This window comes from Callorhinus ursinus, unplaced genomic scaffold, assembly GCF_003265705.2.
Source record: "Callorhinus ursinus isolate GAN/ISIS: 27379988/994484 unplaced genomic scaffold, GSC_fseal_2.0 scaffold3, whole genome shotgun sequence".
NCBI lineage: Eukaryota > Metazoa > Chordata > Mammalia > Carnivora > Otariidae > Callorhinus > Callorhinus ursinus.
In genome coordinates this window covers 50137770-50158093 of record NW_027397065.1, presented here as the reverse complement: position 1 = coordinate 50158093, position 20324 = coordinate 50137770, and the positions used below count along the sequence as shown (strand labels likewise).

The window sequence follows — 20324 nt, the reverse complement described above, 5'->3', positions numbered from 1 at the left end:
ACTAACAGAGAAACCGGCCTGCCGGGACTGGGAATTGCAGTCACACACACACAGACCTCTACATACACAGGAGCATGGGGAGTGGGGTGGGGGGGATGGACGCACACTCACTCTCCTTGGAATATCCAAGGAACCTGCCAGAGGGGCCCAGTCTCTGAGTTAGTAGTTTCAGAGAGCTCTCATCAAACAGAACTGCTTGGACAGCTTATTAACAACCCGGATTCCTAGGCTTCATCCTAGATTCACTGCCCCTTAATCTCAAGGTATACTTTTAGTACCCCTCCTCTGCTTGGTTTGGGGAACCCCTCGTTGAGGAAAACTATAGTCTTAATACATGAAACCTTTTTGAGAGAGTGTGCTCATTATTGGTTTATTGTCTCACCTCCGATTCATCCTTTTTTTTTTTTTAAGATTTTATTTGACAGAGACACAGCGAGAGAGGGGACACCAGCAGGGGGAGTGGGAGAGGGAGAAGCAGGCTTCACGCCAAGCAGGGAGCCCAGTGCGATGTGGGGCTACATCCCAGGACCCTGGGATCTTGACCTGAGCCGAAGGCAGATGCTTAACGACTGAGCCACCCAGGCGCCCCAATTCATCCCTTTTGTTTGCTCTATGAAAATAGATCCGGACCCTTTAATTTTTTTTAAAAGATTTTATTTATTTATTTGACAGAGAGACACAGCAAGAGCGGGAACACAAGCAGGGGGAGTGGGAGTGGGAGAGGGAGAAGCAGGCTTCCCGCTGAGCAGGGACCCCGATGTGGGACTTGATCCCAGGACCCTGGGATCATGACCTGAGCCGAAGGCAGACGCTTAACGACTGAGCCACCCAGGCGCCCCGGACCTTTTTTTTTTAAAAAGATTTTGACAGAGAGAGCGTGAGCACAAGCAAGGGGAGCTGCAGAGAAAAGAGGGAGAAGCAGACTCCCCGCTGAGCAGGGAGCCCTATGTGGCACTCAATCCCAGGACCCTGGGATCATGACCTGGGCCGAAGGGGGACACTTAACTGCTTAACTGACTGAGTCACCCAGGTGCCCCGATCTGGACACTTTATTTTTTTTTTCCTTTGCCCATTGGCAGGATGTTAAACCTTGTCAGTAAAGGTTCTGGAGACACACTGGAAGTGGAAAGATTTTCCTTCCTGGTTCCAGTGTGCTCACTCGCCAGGCCCTTGCCATGTGGGCGGTTGCCCCATGCCCATCTTCTGAGGACGGCTCCCTCAGCACCAGGCTCCTGCTTGTGTACAGGGACTAGGCAGCACCTAGCAGCCAGCAGCTTCCTCCATTGTCTGTTCTCCCTTGTGTACTTTCATAGCAGAGTGCCTTCGGTGAAGTGCCTCTGTGAATAGCTTTTTCCAGCACCCGAGAGGGAAATTTTTCAGCCCAGAGGGTGGATTTCTAGCAAGATCCACCAGCATGGCATCATAGCGACTTCTCTGCCATTCAGTGGGCCCGCAGGCCTGGATTCCAGCCTAGCGTGGAGGTTGGGAGATTCTTCCTTGGATGCTCTTACTATCTTGGCCCTACCAGCAGTGGCTCCTTCTTGTATCTGCTGTTTTTATATTCTTTAGAGTTCTCTTTACTTTTTACTAGCTAATCCCTCATTATCCCAGACTCATTATAATCTTTAAACTCTCCTTGTTCAAGTTATGGTGTGGTTTCTCTCTCCTGATTAGACCCACACTGATACAGGGAGTGACCACAAGCTGCCTACTTCAGTTTAGAGAAGAGGCTAATGGATCCACCCTTGGCCTAGGTTCAAGGAACAGGAAATGGAAGGGATAAATCTAGGCCAGGACCAGTCACTGACTCACACTGACTGGCCCTGAATGAGGAGGCCCACCTCCAGCATGGTGAGCAGAAGGAGCATGGAAATGAGAGCCTGTCTTAGTCTGCTCAGGCTGCTATAACAAAATATCACAGCCTGGGTGGCTGAAACATTTATTGCTCACAGTTCTCACAGTTCTGGAGGCGGGAAAGTCAAGGTCAAAGTGCTGGCTGATTCGGTTCTTGGTGAGATTTCTCTTCCTGGCTTGCAGATGGCTGCATTCCTGCTATGTCCTCACATGGCAGAGAGAGCTAGCTCTGTTATCTCTTCCTCCTTTTATAAGGGCACCAAACCTATTGGATTAGGGCCCCACCCTTAAGACCCCAGTTAACCTTTATCAACTCCTCAAAGGCCCATCTCCAAACACAGTCACATTGGAGGTTAGGGCCTCAACATTTCAGTCCATATACACCATATAGAGCCACATAGACCAGAGTTTGGATTTTAGCCCTATCATTTGCCGGCTGTATAACCTTGGGCAGATTACTTTACCTCTCTAAGCCTTAATATCCTCACTTAGGGAACAGGGATAGTTAAGTGACTATACAATTTTTTACCCAAGGCTTCTGAGAGTGAAAGGGGATGCCAGGACAGTAGGCAAATACCATGACTGTCACAGGCAAACCAGGACACACGGGTTCCTTAAAGACACCTGTTTTGTGGTATTATTGGGAAGAATATATATGATTCTGTATGCAAAATCCCTAGCACATTATTTGGCACAGGATGGGCATCAAAAAATATTAGAATTCTTCTAATTGCTGGAATCACTCCTGGCCTCCTTGGCCCTGGCTCCTCCCCTACCGGCAAAATGCTCATCCCTTAACCCTTCACACCTCTTTCCCACCTGCCAGGCATTTCTTTAGGTCCAGTGAAGGCAAGGCTCAACATTTTGGTAGCACTGGGCACAACTGTGTACTGGGACTGGGAAAGTAAGATCACTGCAGAGGGGTACGGGGTGGGGGGCATTAAAGGAAAAGGAAAGGTAGAGAATTGGGGAAGAGGGGAGGTGAAGCAGAGAGAGAGCACAACTTCATGAGAGGCAGCGTTATGGAAACTCATTAGATATGACAAATGAAGAGAGGAAAATGTGTAGGATTATAGTTCCTGTATGTAAATATCTGCATAAATTCCAGTTATTTACATACAAACAAGCCTGAAATGATCTACAGCAAGTGTTATAGAAGTTATCTGGGATGGGTGCAGTATTACAGGCTCCCAATGTACATACTATTTTAAAAATTTTGGTATTTTGGTAGCACTGGGCACAACTGTGTACTGGGTACACACCTTGCTTTCCTTGTTTTACAAAATATTGTAGAGCTTATTCTTTAATTGTACATATCCCCTTCATTCTTTTTAATGATACCTAATGCTATATTATTCAGTTGTACCATAATTTATTTAACCAGGCCCTATGGCAGAAACCATTGGTTGGCTAATCCAATGCTCATTCCCAGCCTTTTTACTCTTGCTACTGTAGAAGCCAGATCCCTAAGTACCCTCAATATTTGCTTTCCCATCTTCCCTTGCAGCCAAGTGTGCCCATATGATGTGGCTCTGGCCAATGAGTCAGAAGCAGAAGTCTGCTACAAGGTTTCTGGAAAGCTCTTGCTTTCTTCAGGGGAACAGATACTACTCCTTTCCCCTTGCTGCCGAGAATACTGACATGATATCTAGAGTACAGTCATCATCATGACGCTCAGAGAATCACGGAGATGCCGGTTCCGTGTGTTCAGCTGCAGCCTGTCTGCAGACTGGTTAGGTGAGAAATGTGAGCCCCTCTTAATTTCAGCGACTGCTACTCAGACTTCCTGGTACTTGCTCCTGACACATTCTTGATACAGTCCCCCACTTATAGACATACATGTGGCTTCCAGTCTTTTAATGCTAAAAATGATGATGTAATGACAGTCCATATACATAGATCTTTGCTTAAAAGTTTAAGTAGAATAAATTCCTACTGTGGCATTGCTATTCATTTTCAATTTTGATAGAGTCAGATTGCCTCTCAAAGATTTATTAACTATGTTTTCATATCTTCAGATCTACGTGTACTACCCTGACCCATTCCAATATTATAGGTGATTTTTATTTCTGTTTTTCTACTTCTCTTTGCCATATTTTCTATAATAAATATTTATTAGGAATCTCAGAGAAAGATATTTTTATTTATTTATTTATTTTTTAAAGATTTTATTTATTTATTTGAGAGAGAGAGAGAGTGAGAGAGAGAGAGTCCAAGAGGGGGTAGGGTCAGAGGGAGAAGCAGACTCCCCGCTGAGCAGGGAGCCCGATGCGGGACTCGATACCGGGACTCCAGGATCATGACCTGAGCCGAAGGCAGTCGCTTAACCAACTGAGCCACCCAGGCGCCCAGTTTTTTGCTTTTTTAACCTAAATGGGAATTCACTGTATATTTTGTTGAACCTGATATTTTTCAATTAATCCAAATAACAAACAGAAACCCGTCCATATCTGTATAATTCTACCTCATTTTTTATTTTTTTTTAGAAGATTTCATTTATTTATTTGACAGACACAGCGAGAGAGGGAATATAAGCAGGGGGAGTGGGAGAGGGAGAAGCAGGCTTCCCGTGGATCCCAGGACCCTGGGATCACCACCTGAGCCGAAGGCAGACGCTTAATGAGCTACCCAGGCGCCCCTACCTCATTCTTTTTTAAACTGCATGATATTCCATATTATATGCACATCACTGGTTAATCAGTTTGCCAATTGATGAGCAATTACATTTTCAGTTTTTAAGTATTCTTTTTTTTTTAAAGATTTTATTTATTCATTTGAGAGAGAAACAGAGCACAAGCAGGGGGAGAGGAGGAGGGAGAAGGAGAAGCAGACTCCCCGCTGAGCTGGGAGCCTGACACGGGGCTCCATCCCAGGACCTGGAGATCAGGACCTGGGCTGAGGGCAGACGCTTAACCATCTGAGCCACCCAGGTGCCCCACTTTTTAAGTATTCTAACTAAGCTGACAATGCTGCAGTTGCACGTGACAGTATACGCTTCTTTGTTTAAAAAAAAAAGGTGTGGCATATACCGAGGTACCTTCATTGATTTGGGTGATACACACAATATTAATAGTGATTGCCAAATAGCCCCACAAAAAGAGCAGTTATCACTTAAAATTCGCCCCAAATGTGATTAAGAATAGCCCTGACTCTCATCATAAGCCATTTGGGTTAAATTACCAATCTGTAAATTTTTAAAGTTTTGCAAATCTGCTTCATTAGCGTTTCAATTTGGAGAGTCTTGTAAAAGGAAGTCTCTGAGTCTACCCTTTAAGAACCCTTCCAGGGGCTCTTCTCTGCCGTCAGAATAAACTCCAAAGGCCTTAGCAAAGCTGACCCGATCCTGGGGGTGGGGGTGGGGGTGGGTGGGGATGGGTGTCCTTACTCTAGAAAACTTTAGCGGATTCTCTCCTCTAGGTTGAGTTCCATCCGATGCCTTTTTAGTCCCAGACGCCTGCCTTTGCGGGGCTCCCGTCATCCAGATCATCTCTGATCCCAGCCCTTAACAGGAGTTTCATAAATGTTGAATGAGCTGGGCCGATGGGGCAGTGGGACCTGGGGGGCCAGAGGGACGCTCTCACTAGGCTCCTGGGGGCGGCCGCGAGTCTCGTCTCGGGCCAGTCCCCGCGCAGGGAATGAGAGGGGAAGCACCCAGGTCCCAACAGGCTGCTGCCGGCGCCCCTTCTCCCCAAGAGACGCTCCAGGTGCTTCATTCCCAAATTCTCTGCAAAACTTAACGGGAGATCACATGCCTGGAACGAGAACCGACCGAGGTATCTGTGTATTTCCTTACAAAATGCTCATGGTGACCAACAGAGGGCCCAATAAAACACCTAGAGACGTAGACAGGACCCGGCTGGTGCGCCACCTAGCCTCTGAAGTGCTTCGGGAAACCTCTGGGGTGTCCGTGTAGGAGTGTGACAAATTACCTTTTAAAGACGTAACGATCCGGGGCGCCTGGGTGGCTCAGTTGTTAAGCGTCTGCCTTCGGCTGGGGTCATGATCCCGGGGTCCTCGGATCGAGCCCCGCATGGGGCTCCCTGCTCTGCAGGAAGCCTGCTTCTCCCTCTCCCACTCCCCCTGCTTGTGTTCCCTCTCGCTGTCTCTCTGTCAAATAAATAAAAATTAAAAAGAGAAAAAGACATAACGACGCGAAAGCAGCCCCCGCACTCCCAGCTATTGGAACACTAAATGGCAATGGTGGTGACGCACAGGATGTTGCATTAAGGACCAAACAGAGCGGAGACTTTACAGACTTGGTTCCTTGGCAGCAACAGAAGGGGAAGACCTCAGCGAGCTCCCACTAACCGGGCATCCGGCCAGCCCGCTGCAGCACTTGCCACGAACAGCAGGGTAGAAATTTGTGTTCTCAAACTCAACAGCACTTTTCACGTGCGGCCTTTTTACACGATCTTAGGTACACGACGGGCGCTACTTTCCCCTCTCGCTTTCTCTTAAACTGTTGTCCGACAATAGTGCTGACTAATGGTGAGAGCCTGCAAGTGCCCTTAGGCGGCCGCCTGGAAATAAAAAAGTTGCTGTAAGAAGAAAAAAAAAAACCAAACAACGGGAACTTTCCCACTTGGTTTCCCTGGCACTAAACAGTGCAGAAAAGGCGGGAGAGGGGCCTCAGGGGCTAGACCCAACAAGTGAGGGAAAGAAAGTAAAGAGGACGGATGCAAGGGACAGAAGAGCTTCTGAACCTCCCCGGAGGGCACGGCGGCCCTGGGGCTCGGTCTCCTTGGCTCAGTCCAACCCCCGCGTCAATCAGATCTTTCTCGCTTTGCGATTGGCTAGGGGCTCCCTTGGCCTCCCTGGTGCCCACCTCCTAGTTGCTTGGGGTTTACTTCCCCAAAGTACACGGGCCCCACCTTGTGGAGCAACCGCTCCTGTATGGAAAACGGATCTCCGCCCAAGGGAACACATTTTAACGAATGGGAACGGACCCACGCATTTATTGGCTACTATGGGTATCGGTCAAAGAAGTTCCCACCCTGTTTTCCGACGTACCTTTAAGTCATTGGTCTCTCTCAGTGCCAATCCGTTACTAGGGAAACGAGATCCTCACAGTCTCATAGGCATGAGTCAAAGCCAATCAAGAGCCACGCCTTTATCCTGAGTCAGTACCCAATTGCTGCTCGAAGAGCCCAGAGGACGCAGGCGGGATTGGTCACCAGCCTGCTCGACCTGGCCGCAACAAGTTAGGCTGAGTCGCGGTTATATAGACCGGCGACGGAGCACGCGTGTGTGCGGACGCAGTTGCGTGAGGGGATTTTGCCTTCTGCTGTACTGTGGAGCAAAGCTTGTTCCTCTCCCGCTCAGCCGCGCAGGTACGCCGGGGTGTGGGCGGGCGGGGCGGCCCAGGGACGAAGACGAGCTGGGACGCTTGTGAGAGAGAGAAGTCGCAGCGGCGGCGGCGGCAGTGGGCGCCGCGCGAGGCGTGCACCCCCCCCCCAACGGCCGCAGGCGGGCGCAAGGGCGCGCGGAGTTTCCCCGCCCCCTCCTCGCCGCGCTCCCACCGGCCGGCGCGCGTGGCCGTGTCCGCGTCCGCCGCGTGCGCGTGCCACGCCCAACGGCCGCGCGGGGCGAGAGCGAGCTGCGGCCGCCGCCCGGGCCCCAGGGCGATCACGGGAACCCGGGGCCCCGCGCGGCCCGCTCGCCGGCCTTTCCCGCCCGTCTCCCTCCCCCCGGCGCGCCCGCAGAGCCTTTCCTACCCGGGCGAGGGGCACCAGTTGGCCCGGACCGGAGGAGGCTTCTTATTTAGCGGCGGGGGCGACACGAAAACGCGAGGAGGATTTTGGTTCGGGAAGCAGAAGTGCTGCCCCCGGGATTTACAGGGAGTAAAAGGGGAGCAGGAAGGCACCGGTAATGAGTGGAAGTAATAATTACTGTTTTTTCTGAGCCCTCGCTCTGTGCCAGGCACTGTGCTGAGCAACTTGTGTGGCTCTCCTGTACTCCCACAACGGTCCGGTGAGGTAGGTACGGCGATTTTCCTTTTTGCAGTGGATTCGGACGCCCAGAGGTGCAGAGATGTGCTCACAGGCACAACGACGGTAAGGGACAGGTATCGGGTGGAACCCAGGCCGTGTGACTGCTAGGCCCCCAGCCTGTTTCCGTCCTTGTGGCAGCTCCCTGCGCGGCTCCAGGGCGCCGTGGCCCCCGGAGCACGGGTCCCCGGGGGCAGCCTTATCCCGGAGAGGCCAGCTGCTGGGCGGAGTGCGGCGGTATTTGTGCTTGAGCCACTTGTCGGCTTCCAGGGAGAGGCGGCTTGGAAGTGGGATTGTGACAAAGGACACCAAGGGCTTTGGGCTTCCTTTCTACGAGTGTTCGCACGGAAAGCTGATGGATGTGCCGCCTTCAGAGCTTTCGGAAAAAGTAGAGAAAAGACGAATAAGTGCAAATGAACGTGGACGGTGTTCCTCCGATTTAATACTCGGAGCGCGATGGTGGGAAATTCCCGGCAGCCGCGAGTTAGGCTCTGCTCTTAGACCCTGAAACCTTTTTTCGTCTTTTCTTTACCGGGGCAGACTTTTGAGAAAGACCTTCGGGAAGATAGCTTCATTTCCTCGTTTTGTAGTTGGAGAAAATGCGGGTCAGCGCGATGAGTTTCAGATCTCTCCTGCATGTGTGGGTTGAAATGTGAAGTTAGAATGGAAAGGATGGTGCCCAATTACAATATAAATTTAATCTCTGGAGCTTATGCTAGGTGAACAACGGGTGATTGAGGTGCGTTGGAAATCTTGCCCTTAGGGCAGCTGGGAATCTTCTGTGGATGAAAGCCTTTCTACATTCAGTTCACTTATTTCGCGTTTACTGTTAGGCTCCTATGTATATGCCAGTGTGGAAGATACCTTCAAAGACGAGCGTGTATTTGCGATTTTTAAAAACCTGTATGCTCCCTGGCTTTAGAAAATCGTTGCAGGTCCAGACCATTACTTGACATTACAAATGTCTCTACTTGAGATAAAACTAGAAGTTTTGGCACTAACTCTTCTGAATTTTGCTTGGAATGGCTTTCAACCTTTTATTAGAGCCTTTAGGATTAGTCTTTTAAGAAGTTTTGGCCGTCAGAGGGAGTACAAAATTTCCATCCTTGCCAAGTAAATTAAAAAACTACAAGGAAGCTTAATATTTGTAAGTGTTTCCATTTACCCAGTACTTGCCATGTTTTTTAACAGAAAGTAGCAGTAGATAAAGGATCAAAATATTGTGTGGCCCACGTTCTTTAGTTGGTGTTGCCATAAATAACAGATGGCTTTAGAATATAACATTGTTTTACTTAGAACGTACCTTCATGTAGCAATTCTAGTTTATTTAGATGGCATTACCTTACTGAATTAGCATTTTAGGTTTAAAATTTTAAAACATAGTGACAGCGTTTAAACTGTTAACTTGGGAGTCCGTCCACCTAATGGTGTTATTCCTCGGAGTAAAATATATCAATGAAATTTCGTTTTGCATTAATTGAGAATTTTGATTCCCTTTCAGATATTTCTTAGCCTGTTCTTTCCCTCAGGCGAATGGTTATCAGTTGGGTAGGAATATGAAAACTGGTATTTTACAATTGGTAGCCTGGCGTATCTCTTGTGCATGCATTTATTAAGAACAAATGAAGCAGATCGTAATAATATAAGAGTGGTGTGCCTTCCTTCTGCCCAGCCAAGTCAGATTACTTTTGTTATTGTTAAATCCTTTCTAAGTTTTTGTACTTCTAACCGATAGAAAAGTAGGCAGTTCTTTGTTCTTTGCTGTTCTCAACTGACAGTCCGCTAAGGGTGCATCAGAAGAGTTGGTAATGTTTCTTGCTGACCTATTTCGTAGTGGTTCTTTTTTCTTGTAATTTTCACTATTTTAGTACTTTGCCTTGAAAGTAAAAGGTAAAGGTTAAAGTTTTTATAGGTGTGTATGGTTCTTAGGATGGATGGGGCAGTGTTAAAAGATGAAATTTAATACAAAGCCTGAATTTGTGACAAACCAATTTTTTTGCCAGTTTAATAAAATTAGCTCTTTGATCTTTCAACATTTTGTAATTAGATTTTTTTAAATGATATTTTAGAATTCAGATATGCATTATATGTTCATTTGCAAAGGGAGAGAATTGTTGGAGTAGGTGGGTTGAAAAAGTGCCTGCTGCGTGGCCTCCCCCCCCCCAACAGCTAGTGGGAAAAACCTTTAGTTGCAACACTGTCCTTCCAGCAATGGAGTTAAATTTAGACTCAGCAATTGTAATCTCACTTGTAGTTGGTGATCGCACTGGTGTTAATTAGGTTTATATGTTTTTAAATCTCAAAAATCAGCTTTTTCCTTTTTTTTTTTTTTTAAGTATTCTTGGACACCCTGTTTGGCCTTGGTGGGGAAAGCTGAATTGCAAGCCAGGTGTTAATGGTAAAGAGCTAGGAATAATCTGCACATGAAGAGGGGACTTTATAAAACAAAATAATTCAAAAAATTTCACAGGTTGTGGCCTTAATAAATGTCTTTAGATGACTTTGATAGATTTCTGCTTTTGTTCTCTGGCAGTCAATCATGTAATATTGTTAGCTGTTCAGCTTGTATTTCAGTTATTTAATAATTGTTTTTTAGAGATTTATTTATTAGAGAGTGTGAGCGAGCTGGGGGGTGGAGTGGGTGGGGGGAGGGGCAGAGGGAGAGAGAGTCACAAGGAGACTCCACAGTGAGTGGAGCCACACTTAGGCTTGATCTCACAATCCTGAGATCAGGACCTGAGCCAAAACCGGAGAGTCAGCCGCTTAACTGAGCCACCCAGGTGCCCCAGGTATTTAATAATTATTGAAGTAAATTTTAGGGGCGCCTGGGTGGCTCAGTCGTTAAGCGTCTGCGTTCGGCTCAGGTCATGATCCCGGGGTCCTGGGATCGAGTCCCGCATCAGGCTACCTGCTCAGCGGGAAGCCTGCTTCTCCCTCTCCCACTCCCCCTGCTTGTGTTCCCTCTCTCGCTGTGTCTCTCTCTGTCAAATAAATAAAATCTTTTTTTTGATTAAAGATTTATTTATTTATTTTGAGAGAGTGAGAAGGAGAGAGAGAGAGAGTACATGAGGGGGGGAGGGTCAGAGGGAGAAGCAGGCTCCTCGCCGAGCAGGGAACCCGATGCGGGACTCGATCCCGGGACTCCAGGGTCATGACCTGAGCCGAAGGCAGTCGCTTAACCAGCTGAGCCACCCAGGCACCCAAATAAATAAAATCTTTAAAGTAAATGTTAGAGATGGTTCAGAGAAGGGGGCTTCCCAGATGGGACAGACTTCTACTTTGTAGGGATGTCATCCTTGGTGGCTGTTAATTTAGGTGGCTGTGTAACGGCATCATTGTGTATTTGTATAGCTCTTTTATGTTCTGGTGTTTTTGTTCAAAAGGAGAACTGAAGCTCTGAAACCCAAACAGTTGTCTAAATTATTTTGTAAAGTTTTGTGTATCTTGTAGGGGACTGTAGACCGTTATTTGCTAGCTGTTTCCTTATTCAGAAAAGTTCGAAAGATTCAGAATTTGGAAGGTATGAGTGTGACTGAACTTTTCAGGCTTTTTTAGGCTGTGCCTCGAGTATACCCTATGTTTGTGGATTTTCTGAGCTTGCGCAGTGCTGCCTCATCTATATATGGAGTCGTGGATATTTTATTCTTTGGGTTGTAATCCAGTATTACCTAACTTACTTTGCTTTTTTACTTATTGCTCACACAGTTCCAGTTTTGGCCCTTGTGTCCTTTTAATGGTCCCCCATTTTTGTTTTGTTCTTTTTAAGCATTTTCTTTATCAGGCATTTAAGGCTTACCTTGTATTTTGCCTTTCCCAGCCCTAGAGTCAACTGTTTCTCCAAGGAGCTACCACAAAGAATTTTGAAGGGAAGTGACAGGTGGTAAATGTGAATAGTTTAGAAAATAGATTGAACAGTAGATCCAGTGATGGTGATAAAAGTGAGTGCATGGGCAAGGGGGAAGGACAGAGGGACAAGCTGACTCCGAGGCTCTTGGGGCTCGATCCCAGGACCCTGAGATTATGACGTGAGCTGAAGTCAGACAGTCAACTGAGCCACCCAGGCACTCTGTTGAGTTAAATTTTAATATGTGATATATGAAGTGAGGTTCATGTTTTCCCCCTATATATGGATGTGTAATTTGTTCCACCATTTGCTGACCAGAGTATCCTTTTTCTGTTGAATTATCTGCACTTAATGTTGAAAATCCCAGTTGTCCATTTATGCATGGGTATATTTCATAACTTCTGTTCCATGGATCTATTTGTTTTTACACCTAGACTATTTTAAAAATAAATGTACCTGTGAACAATATCTGATGTTTTTATGTATACTAAAAACACTTCTAAACATGTTCAAAAGCATACAGTACGTATTCAGCAACTGACTTTTCATTTTAATATTGTTTTTGAGATCTATTTCATGCTGACTTTGACTGCTATAAATAGGATGACTTTATGTCTTGGTTTCCCAGGAACAGCACTAATTCACTCCAGTTAACCTGACATAATTACAAATAGTACCGCTTTTTAATCTTTTAATTGCCTCATATGATTATCTTAGATACAGAGGTTTGAATGATATGCATAAAGTGCAACTTAATCCATTTCCTGTTTGACAGACACATAGGTTGTTTTATATTTTAAGAAATAAGGTGGCAGTTAATTTCTCAGTTTATGTCTTGTGTACATGGGTGAGTTTCCGTGTATGTATCTAGAAGGGAATTGCTAGATTCATTGGAATGTTCTGGATTTTATTATATAACTGCAGAATTGTTCTTTACTGTGGTGGGAGCAGTTGACACTCCCTTCAGTTTCACAGATTCTCTTTTCCTGACTTCCTTGCCAGTGTTTGATATTGACTGATAATACATATTTTTTTAAGATTTTATTTGTTTATTTATTTGAGAGAGACAGAGAGCCCTAGCTGGGAGGAGAGGGAGAATCAGGCTCCCCTTTGAGCAGGGAGCCTTATGCAGGACTCGGTATCAGCACCCTGAAATCATGACCTGAGCTGAAGGCAGATGCTTAACCAACTGAGTCACCCAGGTGGCCCATATATTGACTGGTATTTTAATACTTCGGGGGATTTTCCGTGAGAAGTGATAGATTTTATCTTTTTAATTTTGTTTTTAAAGGTTTTATTTATTTTTTGACAGTGAAAGAGGGAACACAAGCAGGGGCAGAGGCAGAGGGAGAAGCAGGCTTCCCGCTGAGCGGAGATCCCGTTGCGGGGCTCGATCCCAAGACCGTGGGATCATGACCTGAGCCGAAGGCAGATGCTTAACGACTGAGCCACCCAGGCACCCCTTAAAATTTATTTTTAAAGATTTATTTAGAGCATATGCGAGTGCAAGGGAGCGGCAAAAGGAGAGGGACAAAGAATCTCAAGCAGACTCTGCACTTAGCGGGAGACCACACTTAGTGGCGGACCGATTCTGGGCTGGATCCTGTGACCCCGAGATCATTGATTTTGCCAGAGTAAGCTCTACTATTAATTCAGGTGGATTATGGTTGCCCTTCATGCTTCCCTGCTCTTGGAACATAAATGCTCACAGCTTTTTAGACTCATTTATAGGAAGCCCATTTAACATTCTTCGTGAACTTTAGCAAAATTCTTGATAGAAATCTTTAAAGTTGTCATGCAGTCTAGTAACTTGGGATTGAGTAGACATTTTGAAATTTGAGTATTTCAGAAATCAGGGTCAGTCCACAAAAAAATCAGTGATTGTGTTCATCTGTGAGAGATCATTGACATTTCCATTGGATGTTATTTTAGAATAACATTTATTGATGATATGTGCTTTTCAAAAATTAGGTAAGAAAAGGATGAAAATTATACTTTTCATTCCATGTAGGCAACTAATAATTGTTGCCTCAAACTTTTTTTTTTTCCTGTACTGTACCTTAATCACGCTTTCATTGTTTGCTCTGAGGGATCTGAATGCCAACACAAAATGGTACTGTTGGAAAAATGATAGTATTACAAGCCAAAAGTGAATTCTTTCCTAAAGTTGGAAAACTTCAATAGAAAGTATTCTGATACAACCCTTTCAAAAAGGAAAGTAAGTAGATATTTAAGACCAATTTGAAGGTGAAACTAAGAACTTTTTAGGAGAATGCTTAGCTCTTAGACCTTAGCCCTGAAAGTTCTGAGAAAGTAACCAAATGGGACACCTGGGTGGCTCAGTCAGTTAAGCTTCTGCCTTCGGCTCAGGTCATGATCCCAGGGTCCTGGGATCGAGCCCCACATCGGGCTCCCTGCTCAGCGGGGAGCCTGCTTCTCTCCCTCTGCCTGCCAATCCGCATGCTTGTGCGCGCTCTCTCTTCTCAGTCAAATAAAATCTTAAAAAAGAAATAAAGTCAACCTAGAAGTTCTCTGAAAAGTTAGTGTTACATTAAGTGCTTGGGCTTCTATAATCCAAGGTACTCTGTACACAAATTCTTAAAGGAATCCTATATTTTAGTACTGCTAGCAGAGTACTTAAATAGTCGTCTGGGGACAGAAAAGGGTGGAATGTGGAAATGCTTTGTTTAGAGTTAGTTAATTATACTAATAGTAATAACAGCTAACATTGAGTGCTTGCTATTTAATAGACAGTTCTTAAGTTATGATTTCAGTTTTATAGGTGAGAGAACTGGGGGTACAGATTAAGTTAGTACCCTAGGAGCACAGCAAGTGAAGTGGGAGAATTTTTCACAGTGAGAATTGGTTAAAGAAAATTTGGGGGGGTTCTTTTTATTGCATCTCAACTACTTTTTCACTATTCTAAACTAGAGCACTCAGTTTTAGATTTGCCTTAGACTTGGATGGTTCAATGAAAACTGGTAAACTGAGGGTAATGTTTAGTATCTTTCCCTCCTTAATTAAGGATTTTCTTTTTAAAATTTTATTTATTTAGGGAGAGTGCACGCAGGCACTTGAAAGCGGGGGGGGGGGGAATGGCAGAGGGAGAGAATCTTAAGCGACCACACACTGAGTGGGGAGCCTGATGCGGACCTTGATCTCACGACTCTTGAGATCATGACCTGAGCCAAAATCAAGAGATGGACGCTTAACCGACTGAGCCACCCAAGCACCCCGAAAGCATTTTTTATATAGAATTTTGGAGGCGTAATTTACAAATGATGAAATTATAGAATTTAAGGATTCACCTTGAAAAGTTTTTCTATTGTATATTTATAATCATCACTCTGAGAAACAGTTGACCCTGAACAAGAGGAGTTTGAACTCTGGGGTCCACTTGTACATGGATTTTTTTTTTTTTTAAGATTTTATTTATTTGACAGAGACACAGCGAGAGAGGGAACACAAGCAGGGGGAGTGGGAGAGGGAGAAGCAGGCTTCCTGCCAAGCAGGGAGCCCAATGTGGGGTTCGATTCCAGGACCCTGGGATCATGACCTGAGCCGAAGGCAGATGCTTAACGACTGAGCCACCCAGGCGCCCCTGGATCTTTTTTTAATAATACAGAATGGTGCTGGAAATGTGTTGTCTCTTTATGATTTTCTTAATATTTTCATTTCTCTAGCTTTATTGTAAGAATACAGTATATAATACATATAAAATATGTATCATTTGATTGTTACTGGTAAGGCTTCTGGTCAGCAGTAGGCTATTAAGTTTTTGGGGAGTCAAAAGGTATATGGATTTTCAACTGTGGGTGTGATGGGTGTCTGCCCCTAACTGGGGGTGGGTATTTAAGGGTCAGCTTTACATATATTTCTCTAACCCCCCTCCCTCTCCAACCCCTTCCAGTTTCCCTATGGGCCTTTCCAGTCACCTCCCTCTCAGGCAACTACTTTCTGATTTGTAACACCTTAGATTACTTTTCTCTTGGGCCTTTTCTTAGTCATTAAACAGTGTTGTGTCTGTTACCTTAATCTAACTTCTGAAAAACCTGACAAATGGATCATCAGAAATCCATTTTTGCTTGTGTAAAATTCTGATCTTTGTGTGAGGATGTTGAACGGAAGAAAACTACTTCTAGGGGCGCCTGGGTGGCTCAGTCGGCCTTCGGCTCAGGTCATGGTCTCAGGGTCCTGGGATCGAGTCCCACATCGGGCTCTCTGCTCCACAGGAAGCCTGCTTCTCTCTCTCCCACTCTTCCTGCCTGTGTTCCCTCTGTAGCTCTGTCTCTCTCTGTCAAATAAAGAAATAAAATCTGGGTGCCTGGGTGGCTCAGATGGTTAAGCGACTGCCTTCGGCTCAGGTCATGATCCTGGAGTCCCGGGATCGAGTCCCACATCGGGCTTCCTGCTTAGCAGGGGGTCTGCTTCTCCCTCCGACCCTCTTCCCTCTCGTGCTTTCTATCTCTCATTCTCTCTCTCTCTCAAATAAATCTTTAAAAAGAAAAAAATAAAATCTTAAAAAACATATTTCTGTTCTTTGTCAGACACAAGTTTTGGGGGCTAGAAAGTTACGTAAGAAATGGTCTCTAATGAAACAACATTTAGGAAGAAGCTTGCATTCTTTTTTCAAAATGTTTTATCTGACCTTGACTAATGTAGAATTCTTGAAATTTTTGGCTGTTTTAATTTAGAAATCAGTTTTTTTTTTAGCAGTGAAACCATACAGTTTTTTAAATTTTTCTTTTATTTCTTTTTCTTTTTCTTTTATTTTTATTTGACAGAGTACAAACAGGGGGAGCGGCAGGCAGAGACAGAGGGAGAGGGAGAAGCAGGCTCCCTGCTCAGGAGAGAGCCCGATGTGGGGCTCAATCCCAGGACCCTGGGATCATGACCTGAGCCAAAGGCAGACACTTAACCGTCTGAGCCACCCAGGTGCCCCTTTATTTATTTATTTTTAAATATTTTTTATTTTATTATTTATATGACAGAGAGAGAGAGACAGAGAGGGAATACAAGCAGGGGGCAGTGGGAGAGGGAGAAGCAGGCCTCCCGCTGAAAAGGGAGACCGATGTGGGGCTCTCTGCCAGGACCCCAGGATCATGACCTGAGCTGAAGGCAGACACTTAACGACTGAGCCACCCAGGCGCCCCTATAGTTTCTTTTTAATAAAATGCTGTACATATTTAGTCACATGGAATGTTACTCTTTTTCAGTTTTATTGATATGTAATTGACAGGATTCTTTTTTATTTTTTTGACAGGAATATTCTTTTTAAATAGTGCTACCATTTGCCTTCGAATTCATTGGTCCATATGATAGAAGAGCTAAAAGGAGAGACTTTAAGAGCCAGAGCTTCTACTTTAATGGAATCATAAAGCGCTTGTATTATAAACGTAAGCCTTAGGAGGCTGCAAGGGTATTTGAGGCAACGCTGATAACTGACATTAAAACTTGTAACTTGAGTAGCACACTATTGAAAATCTGGTTTCACCGTAGCTGTTGCATCTTTCTCGAGTTGAAAATTTCAACCCCAAATAAAGTACCATCTATTTGGAAAAAAATAAAAAATGCTAATTGAGAATCTAAAATATTCAATTATATTAAACCATTAAGATAATAAAATGTTGGAAACTTGATAAGTGATACGGATTTTAGTATTGGTTTCAGAATTAATAACTGTTAAGTTCACAGATGAGGGGCTCCTGGGTGGCTCAGTCGTTCAGCGTCTGCCTTTGGCTCAGGTCATGATCCCGGGGTCCTGGGATCGAGCCCCGCATCAGGCTCCCTGCTCAGTGGGAAGCCTGCTTCTCCCTCTCCCACTCCCCCTGCTTGTGTTCCCTCTCTCCTTATGTCTGTCTCTGTCAAATAAATAAAACCTTTAAAAAAAAAATCCACAAATGGGATGAAGATCAATTTAGCATATAGATGTTTAGGTTTATTTTTTTCTTGGCTTTAGGGGGACCTGAAATAAAATATTTATAATGGTATAATCAAACCAATAATGATCTTTCTTTATTCTTTTAATTTGAATTATATAGGTAATCTCGAAGAAAGGGAAAAGAGAAGTTCTAGAGGTCTACAGATTAAAATTTTTCTTACCTTTGATATATAATCTAGAGGATTTTTATTATATTGCATAGGAATATTGGATGAGGAAGTAGTATTTGCTAAAATGATTTTTAGTAATTTATCTTATAATGAGACTACTTGGCAGTATCAAAGAATGCAGTTAGGTTGATAATACTGGCCTCATAATTACATTTGTAATATTGACTGGGAAATAAGAGCAGATGGTACTCAAGAGAAGCGAGTGCAACTAGAATAGAAAAATAGGGGTTTACTTAATGTGTATTTTCTTTGATTTATCTGTCCCGTGTGAAGGTTCCCTTTAAATTGCTTTTTTTTAAGTTGTGTGATGTTTAGCATTGTTTTTCTTCTTTAATTTTTTTTTTTTGATTTATTTATTTGACAGAGAGGGACACAGCGAGAGAGGGAACACAAGCAGGGGCAGTGGGAGAGGGAGAAGCAGGCTTCCCGCTGAGCAGGGAGCCTGATGCAGGGCTCCATCCCAAGGATCCTGGGATCATGACCTGAGCCAAAGGCAGACGCCTAACAACTGAGCTACCCAGGTGCCCCAGATGTTAGTGATTTTTGAAGAGAGTAGCTAAGCCCTTTTAAGGAAGGAAAATTTATATGGAAACTGTAATATATAAAAAAGTGCAGTCCTGGTTTAAATGAAGTAATGGGATTTATTAAAAACTTGAAAATCACAGGCTAGAAGACCGTTAATATTTTCTGGTGTCCAACTGTAACTTTGAAGTTCTGAAAAATTTAGGATCATTAAGAACATCTGAAATTCATTTTTTTTGGACTATGAGCCATGGAAGAAATAGAACAATTTCTCATTCTGTGTTAGTCTAAGTACATTAGTTTAAGACTTAAGATCCAGATTCTTGTTATTGATTCTCTCTTAACCGTACCTACAGGTAAACTCTCCAGTATGACTGGGAAGGTATTCTGTATTGATCTAGTGCCTGCAATCTGGAGAAAATACAGACCGGCCTTGAACTAATTTCTTAGGTTTTGGTGAAGAATAATGCAGATGCACTAGATAAGGATAAACAGATCTCCACAAATTGTTCAGAATTGACCAGTCTGTTTTGCCCATCCTTTGAGGAAACTGAAATAAAATTTCTTGCCTTTTATACTGTAATTGATCTGTACATGTCTCTCCATTTGCCTGTATGTTTAACTTCAGGATGATTTTATCTCCTCAGTTGAAAAGTTGGATTATCTCATGCGAAGTATTTTTTCCAAAAAGTTTTGTTTTGAGGACTTACTGTGTGTCAGCTGCCTTTTCTTAATACTCAAAGATACTAAAGATACTAACTTTAAATCATCATGATTTTGGGGCGCCTGGGGTGGCTCAGTCGTTAAGGATCTGCCTTCGGCTCAGGTCATGATCCCGGGGTCCTGGGATCAAGCCCCACATTGGGCTCCCTGCTCGGTGGGAAGCCTGCTTCTTCCTCTCCCATTCCCCTTGCTTGTGTTCCCTCTCGCTGTGTCTCTGTCTGTCAAATAAATAAAATCTTGAAAAAAAAATCATCATGATTTTGAGGTGCTGAGATCATTTTGTTGAGTAAAAACATTTTGTTTAGTTCACCCATTTTCAGATTATTTTTGGTTTCATCATAATACTTTATGATGAAGTAAGCTTAAAATTTTTAGATTTTGTGGTTCTCTATTAAAGCTACAAAAAATTTTCCTGATTTAGTTTGATTAAAAATGTGATCATGTCAAAGCTTATCACTCTTGAATCTAATATTGCCACAAATAAGAATGTGTTTGGAATCTTAGAACTGGAACACTCCTAATTGAGTTTAAAAATACAGAGAAGTTATGATAGGGTGCATGCTGGATATATGTACCTTTGACGTTCTTATATTCATTTTAAAGGAATTGACTGTTGGGAATAATGAATTCTTTATCGGCAATCCCCTCCCCCCCAATTCATCTCCTTGCAGTAAATTTGACTAAAAATCTCACCTGGTCTGTGTGGGGTTTATTTGTTCTTACGGTCTTTATTTTTTAAAACCAAGGACTGTTGACATGCCTTGTCTTACTTTGAGTTGGTTTTAATTAAATGATTCAGTTTTCTCCCCTGCCACTTTTCCCCCTTGTACTTGATATTTCAGGTTGAACATATTTGACTTTTTTTTCCCAGGTTGAATTGACCAAAGCAATGGTTATGGAGAAGCCTAGTCCCCTGCTGGTCGGGCGGGAATTTGTGAGACAGTATTACACGCTGCTGAACCAGGCCCCAGACATGCTACACAGGTAAAACATTGTTTTTTATCCTGCATCTAAAGTTTTTTAGCATGTAGGTACTTAATACTTTAGAATCTCTTATGCATCATGCAACTTGTAGGGTTGTTGCATATAGTGCTTGGTACATGAGAACCAGTAAATGATTTCTGTTAAAATTATAATTTAATTTTATTTTTTAAAGATTTTTAAAGACTTATTTGAGAGATCATGTGTGTGCACATGCACTAGCAGGGGGAGGCGCAAAGGGTGAGGGAGAGAATCCCAAGCAGATTCCCTGCTGAGTGTCCAGCCCATGGTAGGACTATCCC

The 20324-nt window shown here is 44.0% G+C and overlaps 1 protein-coding gene across 1 annotated transcript in view; it reads left to right on the top strand.

Annotated features, from left to right (window-relative positions):
• Positions 1 to 7441: 7441 nt before the first annotated feature.
• Positions 7442 to 20324, top strand: part of G3BP1 (G3BP stress granule assembly factor 1) — a 36686-nt gene continuing 23803 nt past the window's right edge. The window contains exons 1-2 of the mRNA XM_025867190.2: positions 7442 to 7829; positions 19913 to 20025. Coding sequence (XP_025722975.1) covers positions 19931 to 20025 — 95 coding nt within the window. The 5' untranslated portion in view covers positions 7442 to 7829; positions 19913 to 19930. The remainder of the gene's footprint in view (positions 7830 to 19912; positions 20026 to 20324) is intronic.